This window comes from Ovis canadensis, chromosome 12 (assembly GCF_042477335.2).
Source record: "Ovis canadensis isolate MfBH-ARS-UI-01 breed Bighorn chromosome 12, ARS-UI_OviCan_v2, whole genome shotgun sequence".
Taxonomy (NCBI): domain Eukaryota; kingdom Metazoa; phylum Chordata; class Mammalia; order Artiodactyla; family Bovidae; genus Ovis; species Ovis canadensis.
In genome coordinates, this window is record NC_091256.1 from 38,869,662 (window position 1) to 38,882,267 (window position 12,606).

Sequence of the window (12,606 nt, forward strand, 5' to 3'; positions counted from 1 at the left end):
TCTCCTGTATTGCAGGCAGATTCTTTACCAACTGAGCCACAAGGGGAGCCCAGGAATACTGGACTGGGTAGCCTATCCCTTCTGCAGAGGATCTCAAGTCCTTTATATAAAATGGTATAGCATTTACCCATAATATGCTCACACTCTATGATATATTTTAAATCATCTCTAAATTACTTGTAATACCTAATACATTGTAAGTATATGTAAATAATTGTAAATACAATGCAAATGCTATGTAAATAGTTGCCAGCGCAAGAGAAATTCATATTTTGCTTTTGGAAACTTTCTGGAATATTTAAGAAGTATTTTCAGTGGTTGTTTGAATCTGTGGGTGCAGAACCCACAGATACAGAGGGCTGACTATACATCCTTTAAGTCCTTACATTTTTCTAGCTTTATTTCACTCATGAAAATTGGGTATCTTGCTATCAATAACCTACTTTAAAGAAAGGAAGATACAAGATAAAGCACTATAAACCTTGGCCATTGACAATGTACCCTAAATCTTTGGAGTGCTGCAGCAGAAATAAAGGAAAAACCTAGCTGAGATGTCGTTTATTGTTAATCTTTTTTCTTTTTGTCTTTTCCACCCTAACATCATCCTAACCACAAAAACTCATGTATTTTTAATCCCATTCATCCAAACCCTTTTTCTGCATCTCCACATCTCAGAAATGACAAATGTATTTGCACTGTCAATTTTCTTTAGTGTGTGTGTGTATATTGACTGCTTTCTCTTAATTCTTAGAAATTACTATTTTTCAGAACTTAAAAGAAAAACTTGTCCCAACATGTGTCCAAATCCACCAAAGCGTGAAAGAGTTGAACATAAAATACTTTCAAACAACTAGAAGGCATTATTATATCACTCCCAGTAACTACTTGCGATTCATGGATACGTTTGCCCACATTTTGAAGTCCCGAGAGAAGGAAATGCAAAAGAAGAGGTAAGGCTTTGAGACCGAGTCAGATATACGTATACTGTATTTGTGCTCTTATTTGTGAAAAGGGATGCAGATGCAAGTGAACCCCAACCCACCTTTTCATTGGAGAGAAAAGAGCAAAAGCTACAGAAGATCTTAAAAGAGGTAGGTGTCTATCTCCCCTGTGGTCATTCACAGGCTGCCCCTGTAAAGGCAAGGCTGACAGATTCTGCCAGTGAAGAAGCAATAGATTGTTAGAGTCAGACAAGGACAGTGAAAACAAGAGTAACCAGCATTGCCATTCCCAATGTCCCTTACCCCATGAAATGAAAAGTGAAAGTCACTCAGTTGTGTCCAACTCTTTGGGACCCCATGGACTGTAGCCCACCAGGCTCCTCGGTCCATGGGATTCTCCAGGCAAGAGTACTGGAGTGGGTTGCTATTTCCTTCTCCAGGGAATCTTCCCAACTACAACACTGATAGTGGGAGGCCCTGCTGCTGAGAAGTCCACAGCATGCTGCAGCTCAGCAGTTTTAGAACCTTCAGCTGGCCCTGGGAAGGTGGGGGAGGAAACCTGAGCTAGAAAGTCTCATATCTAATCAGAACTCTAGAGTCATTGAGAAACAATCTCATGACAGCCTCCCAGAAGATAAAGACAGTGGGAAATGGTCTTATAGCATCTGCTCACAAGCATTCCATGCTCTCATGTTCCAAAAGGATCACAGACTTATCTCAGTTGTAGTTAAACCTTCTCCTGTGTGACCTATGTGAAGGCATGAACGGTTGCCAGGGTACCACGTGAAGGCATTCCTTTACAGCTCTATCCTCCAACCTGGCATTTATCCAGCTGAAAAAGAATAGCCCACTCTATCAGATACCCCAGTTAAGTGCACTGATAAGGACTTAGACCACATCCATTCTTGGACAACATTGGGTGAGAATAGCCATGATGACTGCCACTTGGAGGACAGACCGCAGACAGATTTCATATCTTGAGTCAAGCCAGTTAAAATTGTTATTGATCCGAATGCATCAATAATTGGCAGTCACCCATACTCTGCCTTTACTGGTCAGCTGGAAGCCCAGGGCAATGAAAATTTTCACCACCACTCATGCTTGAGAGTTTAAACTAGTCTGTATATGGCAGATGAGTATAGACCTGACATTTACAGAAGCAGTAGAAACCTCAGCAGCAGCATTTTACTCACATGGTATCAGAATCTCATTTATTTTTTGTCAACAACTGAGAGTGGCACATTCAACATCAGTTGTACAGCAGTTGCTACAGTCTGTGAAAACAGTCCATTAGTTCAAAAGGTTAATCTTGTTCCATTGTTTTATATAAAAGCCATTCACTCCTCTGGGTTAGCAGCTCCTAAAATGTTTCTGAAAGTCCATGGATTAAGCCTTTTGTTAGTTAGTGATTAAATTGAGTATGATGGCCACAGGCTGGGTAAATTGGCCAGATGTCCTATAGACAAGAGTTATAAGGAATTAATGGAACTTCCTTCTACTTCCCACCTCCAAGTTTCTAAGGTGTCCCCTTCTCACCATCCAAGGTTGTTGCTCTCCATTCACAGTCGTGATTGGTATGACCAGTATCTGTCACAATCACTTCATCCACTTCCCAGTCTTCCCCATGTCTTACCCACACTGTACATCCCTAAGTTGCTCAATAGTTTCTTCCTTATGTACCTTGAACTATCCTAGAGCATCTCCTTAACCCCCTGATGTGTAATGAGGATTACCTAAGTTATCACCTTCTGTGCATGATCATTATCATCAATATCCATCAGTGCTTATATCCATCAAATATAGCTAGGTGGTACAAAGAAGCACCAGGTTATAAGTCCAAACATCATAGCTCTTCTTTACTTCTTACAAATCCAGTAAGAACCTTCCTAGGAATAGATATGGGACGAAAAAAAGAGAAGGGAACGGTTAATTATGTGCTTTGGGTCTCTTACAGCCAGTCCACGCCTCTTCTCCACCTCCAAAACACTTAGCATCCTGTATCAGTGGGAGATATCCTTTTGGGAAATAATCACTTTTAAAGCCCAAGTTACCTGTCATAAGTGTGTGCTTCATTGGGAGCTTAGTTTCAGTTGTCTATGTTTCTTTAGTTTTTCCTTTGAGTCCATTTTATTTTTAATATCACCTGTTTCTAGGGGGTCATATGTTCACAAATTAAATGCTAAGCACAATGTCTGACGTACACAACACACAACAAATAATAACTCTTTAATTAGGTGAATAGTATAAAGAGACTTACTTTAGGAAGATCACTCTGGTATGGAGAATAAATTGTAGACAAAAAATAAAAACGAAGACTTAAAAGCTAATGTGGTAATCCACATGAGACTTTTGAGGACCTATCCTAGAGCTAGATAAAAGAATAAAATATCAAAAATATTTGTGTAATTCACAATTTAAAGGGTATGGGTGATGATGTTCTCATAGATTATGAAAGTCCAAGAAATAGAAACCATATATTCATTTTTTAGAAAATGCTCTATGGAACTTATTCCCTGTCTTAGAACTAAAATTTTGTTGACCAGTAGCTTTGTAGTCTTCTTATTTAAATTTTTCTATTTATTTTATTCCATACAAATGCATATTTTCAGTTTTTTATTCTAGTGAATAGATAAATGAAAAATTTTCAAACTTATTGTTTCTTATTTTAAAAGAAAATTTGTTTTGGACATTATTAGATTCACAGGAAGTTACAAAAATAGTACAGAGAGGTCCAAAGTACCTTTTACTCAGTTTCTCTCAGTGCTCACATTTTACTTAACTATAGTACAACATCAAAACCAGGAAACTGTCATTGGCACAATGTGTGTTTATAGTTCTATGCCATTCAACTTTATCATTTGTATAACCACAACAGCAATCAAGATATAGAACTAGTTCATTATCACAAAGATTCCCGCTACTGCTACCCTCTTTACAGTCACTCCCACTCTTTCCCTCCTCCTATTCCAAATACCTTGCAACTGCTAATCTCTTCTGCATTTCTCCATTTTTATTCTTCACATACAGAGAGTGATAGTGCTTTCACTCAACATAATGCCTCTGGGATCTAAGCTATTGCATGTATCATGAGTTTATTCCATTTTATCCCTAAAGTAATAGTCCATATGGGCGTACCACAGTTTGTCTAACCATTGAAGGAATTTGGGCTGATTCTAATTTGGAGTTATTATGAATATATCTCTGTACAGGTTTCTGGGCAGATATAAATTTCTGTTTCTCTAGGATAAATGGCAAGAGTATGACTGTTAGGTCATCTAACCTATGAAGAAAATATCAAATTGTTACTGAAAATGACTGTACTATTTTTTGTAGTTTTATAAATTATGTATGGGAGATTCAGTTTCTCTGCATCCTTGAGAGCATTTGGTATTGTCACTATTTTCTATACTGGCTATTTTAATAAGTAGGTAATTATATGACATTGTGATCTTAATTTTCACCTTAATGGTTAGTGATGCTGAATATCTTTTCATGCCCTTATTTGCCATCCATATATCCTTTTCAGTTTAATGTGTCTTCATATCTTTTTCACATTTTCTAAATTGTTCAAATTTTTCATTGTTAGTTTGAGAATTCTTTATATATTCTAAAATAAGTCCTTTGTCAGATATGTGGATTACAAATACCCTATTCCAGTTGGTAGCTTGTATTTTCATTCTCCCTTTCACAGAGAAAAGGGTTCTAATTTTTGATCAAGCCCAATTTATGATTTTTTTTCTCTTATACATTATGCTTCTCCTGTCTAAGAACTCTTCACCAAGCCCTAGATCCTGATCACTTTTTCCTATATTTTCTTCTAAAAGCAGTATAGTTTTACATTTAATTCTATGGTCCATTTCAAGTTAATTTTTGCATAAACATAAGGTGTAAGGTTTAGGTTACAGTTCATCTGATGTAACTGATGCCCCAGCACCATTTGTTGAAAAACCTTTTCTTCCTCCATTGCTTTTGCACCTTTGTCAAAACTGAGTTAGGCGTCCTTGTGTGGGTTTACTTTTGTCTTCACTATCTGTTCCATCAATCGTCATATCTATCTCTCTGCCAATACCACATAATCTTGATTACTATTGCTATGTAATCAGTCTTACAATCAGGTAGAATAATTCCACCCACTTTATTCTTTTTTTTCAAAATTATTTTAATTACCTTAGTTCATTTCCCTTTCCATATAAATTTTGGAATAAGTACATCTATACATAAAAAAAATTTTTTACTGAGATTCTGACAGGAAACCTATATATCATTTTGGGGAGAATGGGCATCTTTACTATGTGGTCTTCCGGTCCATGATTACAGTGAATCTTGCTTGGCTATTATTTTGTTATATCTATACTTTCTTAACTGATGCAAAGAGCCAACTCATTGGAAAGACCCTGCTGCTGGGAAAGATTGAGGGCATGAGAGAAAAGGGAATGACAAGATGAGATGTTTGGGTCATTGACTCAATGGACATGAATTTGAACAAACTCCAGGAGATAGTGAAGGACAGAGAAGCCTGGTGTGCTGCAGTCCGTGGGGTCGCAGAGAGTTGGACATTACTGAGCAACTGAACAACAACAAAATGCTTTCTTAATACTTTCTTTCCCTTCAGGGAACGTTTCCATATGGGCCTATCCAAGATCCTGGAAACAACTGCTCTAGTTACAGATATGCAGGAGGAGCTCTTGATTCTTGGCCCTCAAATAGAACAAAAAACAAAGGTGTGTTTGATTTGGGATCTCTTTTAAAACTTGTATGGTTTAACGTGGAATGGTGTTTGCAAGCAGAAGCTGATACTTGACAAACATGGGTTCGAACTTCAGCTTTATTACCATGCAGCTGTGCAGCCTCTCTTAGTCTTAGTTTTCTTATCTGTAAAATGAGGGGAGCAGTAACAACAACAATAGCAAAGTAGTAACATCATTGTATTTTTTAATTATTTTTATTGGATTATAATTGGTTTATAATATTGTGTTAGTTTCTGCTATACAACCACATGATTCAGCCATATGTGTACATATATACCCTCCTTCTTGGACCTCCCTCACACCCAGCCCCCATTCCAAGCCTCTAGGTCATCACAGAGCACCAAGCCGAGCTCCCTGTGCTACGCAGCAGCTTCCCACTGTCTATTCTGTACATGGTAGAGTATGTATGTCACTGCTACTCTTTCAGCTCATCCCGCCCTCTCCTTCCTGCCCTGTGTCCACAAGTCCTTTCTCTACATCTGTGCGAATTGCCATATGACCCAGCAGTTCCACTACTGGACATATACCCTGAGAAAACAGTAACTCAAAAAGACTCATGTACCCCAATGTTCGTTGCAGCACTATTTACAATAGGACATGGAAGCATTGTAGATGTCCATCGACAGATGATTGGATAAAAAAAAGATGTGGTACCTATATGTAATGACATACCACTCAGCCATTATTATATTTTAATAATTAAATGTGATAATTGCTCAGTCGCTCAGTTGTGTCTGATTCTTTGTGACTCCATGGACTGTAGAACACCAGACTCCTCTGTCCATGGAATTTTCCAGGCAAGAATACTGGGAGTGGGTTGCCATTTCTCCCTCCAGGGGATCTTCCTTCCCCAGGGATCGAATCCATGTCTCCTGCATTGGCAGGTGCATTCTTTAATACTGAGCCACCTGGGAAGCCAATAATAAGTATTTAGCTAATTATAAAAGAAATAGAAAAATCTGCAGTTACTAGTTAAATACATCTGAAATGCACTGTGGTAACTTGCAGTTGGCCAAGTATTCTAAAAATCATTACTCATCATCAATCTTCATATGTATGAAATTATATTTGTTGTAATCATTTTTATTAGTCTATTAAACAAATATATTTCATGGTGATTTTGACAAATTCTGTAAGAATGAAATAAGCTATTTGATTTATCCTTTTAAAAAGATATCACATCTCTTAAAACTTATTTTAAGAAGAGTTGTTTGGTTCATCAGGAGAAAGAAATCCTAATGGAAAAACTACAGAAAGATTCCCAAGTGGTTGAGAAAGTTCAGATGCTTGTTAAACAGGATGAAGAAATCATGGAAGAAGAAGTAAGAATCGTAGAAGAGTATGCTCAGGTAAAATTAAAATATAATCAATGAAAGTCACTTAGAGATTTGCAAAATTGTTTCCTACCCCCAAAATTTTAAAGTCAGGCTAACTGCTTGTAAATATATAGTGTTCCAACTTTGCCTGTTTTTCATTTTTTTTCCCAGAAAATATTTATATTAATACCTACTACATGCAAAGTACTATTAAGTGAAGGGCAAAGACAGAGGGTCCCTTAAGAAAATAGATAGTCTGCTTCTCCTGGTTACAATGAATAAAACTCATTCAACCCATATCAGAAATGCATGTGGCCTCCAAGAGGATCATCTGAAGGATGGAAGGGTTGTTGCGGTGGCCTCCTCATTTCCTCAATGCTCAGCAGGAAGCCCTGCAGTTTATTTGTGCCCAAGTGAGGGGATTTACCTATTATGTTATCCAGCTTGGGGGTGGGAGGGGGGTCCAGGATGGGGAACACGTGTATACCCGTGGCGGATTCATGTTGATGTATGGCAAAACCAATACAATATTGTAAAGTAATTAGCCTCCAATTAAAATAAATACATTTATATTTTTAAAAATTTTAAAAAATATGGACAGGCAGCTTGAAAAGGTTTCTCAGAGAAACCTTGGATTGAAAATAATGCTAACACTGGAAGTACAAGTGAACAATGAGAAGACGGCAGGCTAATACCTCTCATATCTCTGGTATGAACTACTTATTCTTCAGCCATGTTTTTAATGATGATGTAGTCAGATCTAACAAGGAGCCAAGAAGAATATTTTGAAATTATCAAAAAGGCTATTAGAAATATCTATTCACATTCACTATCGTTTATAATAAACCTTGCCTAAATATTTATTGTGGTACTTTGAGATATTAGCTAATGATAGTAGCTCTTGTATTTAACATAAATAAATAATTCCCCCAACTGAGGTTTTAGCTAATATATATATTATATATATATTTTTTTTTAATTGATGGAGTTGCTCCATGAAAAAACTTTTGCACATGGAAAATGTGAAATTCCACTCTCTGCCTTCTCTGACTAGGGGTGGCCATTGATCAGACCAGGGTTGAACATTTGGTAATCTGCTACACCATACTGGTTCCTATTGGAATTCTGACTAGAGGGAACAGAAGGAAATTGGCCAGTCTAAAAAGACAGAATTATTCAGGCAATGAGAGAAGTGACACAAACCAAATAAACAGTCCCTAGAGCTGCTTTGTCTTCTGAAGATGATCTGATAAGAATTAAAAATTATAAAATAAGGTACCTTTGACATATATTTGTACAAGGAATCTGTAATTTCTCACTTCTTTCAATGAGACATTTTAAAACATCTTTCCAAATTATGATAATTATTACCTAAAAGTCCATGAATCCTGATTAATTCTTGTTGAATCAGTTCAGATCAGTTCAGTTCAGTTCAGTCGCTCAGTCGTGTCCGACTCTTTGCGACCCCATGAATCGCAGCACGCGAGGCCTCCCTGTCCATCACAAACTCTCGGAGTTCACTCAGATTCACGTCCATCGAGTCAGTGATGCCATCCAGCCATCTCATCCTCTGTCATCCCCTTCTCCTCCTGCCCCCAATCCCTCCCAGCATCAAAGTCTTTTCCAATGCGTCAACTCTTTGCATGACATGGCCAAAGTACTGGAGTTTCAGCTTTAGCATCATTTGTTCCAAAGAAATCCCAGGACTGATTTCCTTCAGAATGGACTGGTTGGATCTCCTTGCAGTCCAAGGGACCCTCGAGAGTCTTCTCCAACACCACAGTTCAAAAGCATCAATTCTTTGGTGCTCAGCCTTCTTCACAGTCCAACTCTCACATCCATACATGACTACCAGAAAAACCATAGCCTTGACTAGACGGACCTTTGTTGGCAAAGTAATGTCTCTGCTTTTGAATATGCTGTCTAGGTTGATCATAGCTTTCCTTCCAAGGAGTAAGCATCTTTTAATTTCATGGCTGCATTCACCATCTGCAGTGATTTTGGAGCCCAAAAAAATAAAGTCTGACACTGTTTCCACTGTTTCCCCATCTATTTCCCATGGAGTGATGGGACCGGATGCCATGATCTTCGTTTTCTGAATGTTGAGCTTTAAGCCAACTTTTTCACTCTCCTGTTTCACTTTCATCAAGAGGCTTTTTAGTTCCTCTTCACTTTCTGCCATAAGGGTGGTATCTTCTGCATATCTGAGGTTATTGATATTTCTCCTGGCAGTCTTGATTCCAGCTTGTGTTTCTTCCAGTCCAGCGTTTCACATGATGTACTCTGCATAGAAGTTAAATAAGCAGGGTGACAATATACAGCCTTGATGTACTCCTTTTCCTATTTGGAACCAGTCTGTTGTTCCATGTCCAGTTCTAACTGTTGCTTCCTGATCTGCATACAGATTTCTCAAGAGGCAGGTCAGGTGGTCTGGTATTCCCATCTCTTTCAGAATTTTCCACAGTTGATTGTGATCCACACAGTCAAAAGCTTTGGCATAGTCAATAAAGCAGAAACAGATGTTTTTCTGGAACTCTCTTGCTTTTTCCATGATCCAGTGGATGGTGGCAATTTGATCTCTGGTTCCTCTGCCTTTTCTAAAACCAGCTTGAACATCAGGAAGTTCACGGTTCACGTATTGCTGAAGCCTGGCTTGGAGAATTTTGAGCATTACTTTACTAGCATGCGAGATGAGTGCAATTGTGCGGTAGTTTGAGCATTCTTTGGCATTGCCTTTCTTTGGGATTGGAATGAAAACTGACCTTTTCCAGTCCTGTGGCCACTGCTGAGTTTTCCAAATTTGTTGGCATATTGAATGCAGCACTTTCACAGCATCATCTTTCAGGATTTGAAATAGCTCAACTGGAATGCCATCTCTTCTACTAGCTTTGTTCATAGTGATGCTTTCTAAGGCCCACTTGACTTCACATTCCAGGATGTCTGGCTCTAGATGAGTGATCACACCATCGTGATTATCCGGGTCGTGAAGATCTTTTTTGTACAGTTCTTCCATGTATTCTTGCCACCTCTTCTTAATATCTTCTGCTTCTGTTAGGTCCATACCATTTCTGTCCTTTATCGAGCCCATCTTTGCATGAAATGTTCCCTTGGTATCTCTGATTTTCTTGAAGAGATCTCTAGTCTTTCCCTCTCATCAAAAAAAGGGGACAGATGTACAGTAGGTTTAGAATAGTGTACATTGCATTATCAAGTATATTCATGGAAGAATGAACTTCCATTTTGAGTAGGTGTCAATGAGGATCTACCATCTACTTACAATTTTACTCATCTTAATAAGTGGAAGGATTTTCTACAGACAAAATTCTGATGCTGGGCACTATAAGTACAAGTTATATCGTAGTATGACCTCTGGCCCTTCACCTTAGTGTCACATCACCAGGAAAGTTGGAACAGCAGTCAACAGAAGTATTTCTAGAAGTCATTCGTATATGTAATAGCATGTAATAACTTAATTATACAGAGAAGTGACTCTAAGCAACATAAATATAACCCCCAAGTCAGCTTGTTAGCGAAATCCCAAAAATATCCACAGTCAATCCAGCACAACCTTTCATGACAGAATAGCCAACAAAGAGTCAGTCAAAAAGGTAGAGAAATTGATCTTATCTGATTGCAAATAGAATGTCTTACTTCACAAAAATGTATGACCCTGCACACATATTGGCAAAATTCCTTCCAGGAACTTGGAAGGGGATCTGTGCAGCTGAGGGGTTTTAAGCTTCATTAGCTTTACAGTAATCTGTCTTTAAGTGGCATGTTCAGTCACTTAGTTGTGTCCAACTCTTTGCAATCCATGGACTGTAGCCCGCCAGGCTCCTCTGTCCATGGACTTCTCCAGGCAAGTATACTGGAGTGGGTTACCATTTCCTCTTCTAGGGGATCTTTCTGACTCAAGGATCAAACCAGTGTCTCCTGCATTGGCAGATGGGTTCTTTAGAATTCCATCTTTAAGTGGACCACTCCCAAAAGGGCAATGTTAAAACTACACTAAGTCTAACACAGAAGGCAGAAAACACTCAGTGTTTTCACTTCTCACAGATAACTTCTCATCAGAGATTGCAAAATGCACTAATTTAAGACGGTAACACATGTTTCTAACAGTGCAAGCACGTGTGTACATCCCTAAGTTATACAGAAGCATAACTTATGGGCATTGTAAAAATGTTGAATTACATTTTCCAACTTTAAAATATAAAAATTTTAAGTATGCAACTATATTCATTCTTATGTATTTAGGGACTTATAACTTTATTGCAGAAAGCTGACAATGAATTAAAAAGTGTACTGCCAGCTCTCGACAAGGCAATTGTGGCTCTAAACGCCCTGGATAAAGCTGATGTCTCTGAATTAAGGTGAGTAATTTACTGAAGTCTCTTTTGGGTTGCAAGAACTCAAAATAAAACAAAAATACATGGGAAAAGTTATGTCTATATCCTACTTTTAAAATAAGCCTATCATGGGCTCTGGTACCAAGCTTCCTGGGTTGGAATTCTGGCACTGCTGCTTTCTAGTATACAGCCTTTCTGTGTTTCAACTTCCCTTCTATGGAACTGGGGTAATAATAAATGCTGAAAGGATTGGATGAGTTGAAACATGTAAAATGTTTAGAATAGTCTGGCATAAGGCAAGTGCTCAAAAAAGATTAATGCTAACTGGTTTCCTCTGATTAAACAGGCCTTTTCCCCTGCCCTTGTACTAAAGCTAAAGAAAACTAACCTAATGCTTGAATTCCTTGCATATGCCTTGGTTTTATTTTTTTTGTTTTGTTTTGTTTTTTAAACACTATCCCTTGTGATGTTGCTAATGTACATTTCACTTCACTTCAAAATGCCAGACAAATGAAATGCCTTATGATATGATCTTCATTGCTATTCTTAGGACATGCAGCAGAGACACAGTTTAGTCCACTCTCTTTCCCACCTGCTGTTTCCACAACTGAAGGGACTTAGCACGCACAAACACATGTTAGCTGATTCGAACGTAGCTAAGAGGCAACTTCCAATGTTCCAATAATTATATCATTAATAACTTAGGAGACAAATTCCTATCTACCCTCCCTCCCTCAACTCTATATTACCTGTGATCTTTATAGTAGGAATTTTAGATCAGGATGAAGAATAATCAGAGGATGTGTTTAAAGGGAGTTGCACCTTACAGCACCCTTCAAATTACAGGAATAAGGTTGACTCTCAGCTACCCCCCACCCCCCAACACACACACATATAGTGTTTCTGTCAAGGGGCTATCAGTAAACCAATACTGGGATGAAAGAGGAGAGGTCCTTCTTTTAAAGAAATCTGCAGCAAATACTTTTGTAATGAAAATAATTAACATCTAACTTGTATGTTCTACATGAAGTGAAGTGAAGTGAAATGAAGTGAAGTCGCTCAGTCGTGTCCGACTCTTCTCGACCCCATGGACTATAACCTACCAGGCTCCACCATCCATGGGATTCTCCTGGCAGGAATACTGGAGTGGGTTGCCATTTCCTTCTCCAGGGGATCTTCCCTACCCAGGGATCGAACCCGGGTCTCCCGCATTGGAGGCAGACGCTTTAATCTCTGAGCCACCAAATTTCTC

General features: G+C 38.4%; 1 protein-coding gene across 1 annotated transcript in view; it reads left to right on the forward strand.

Moving 5' to 3' along the window:
* LOC138415814 (dynein axonemal heavy chain 14-like) overlaps positions 1-12,606 on the forward strand; it is a 317,408-nt gene that overhangs the window by 200,279 nt on the left and 104,523 nt on the right. The window contains exons 47-50 of the mRNA XM_069544370.1: positions 769-950; positions 5,554-5,662; positions 6,913-7,038; positions 11,284-11,378. Coding sequence (XP_069400471.1) covers positions 769-950; positions 5,554-5,662; positions 6,913-7,038; positions 11,284-11,378 — 512 coding nt within the window. The remainder of the gene's footprint in view (positions 1-768; positions 951-5,553; positions 5,663-6,912; positions 7,039-11,283; positions 11,379-12,606) is intronic.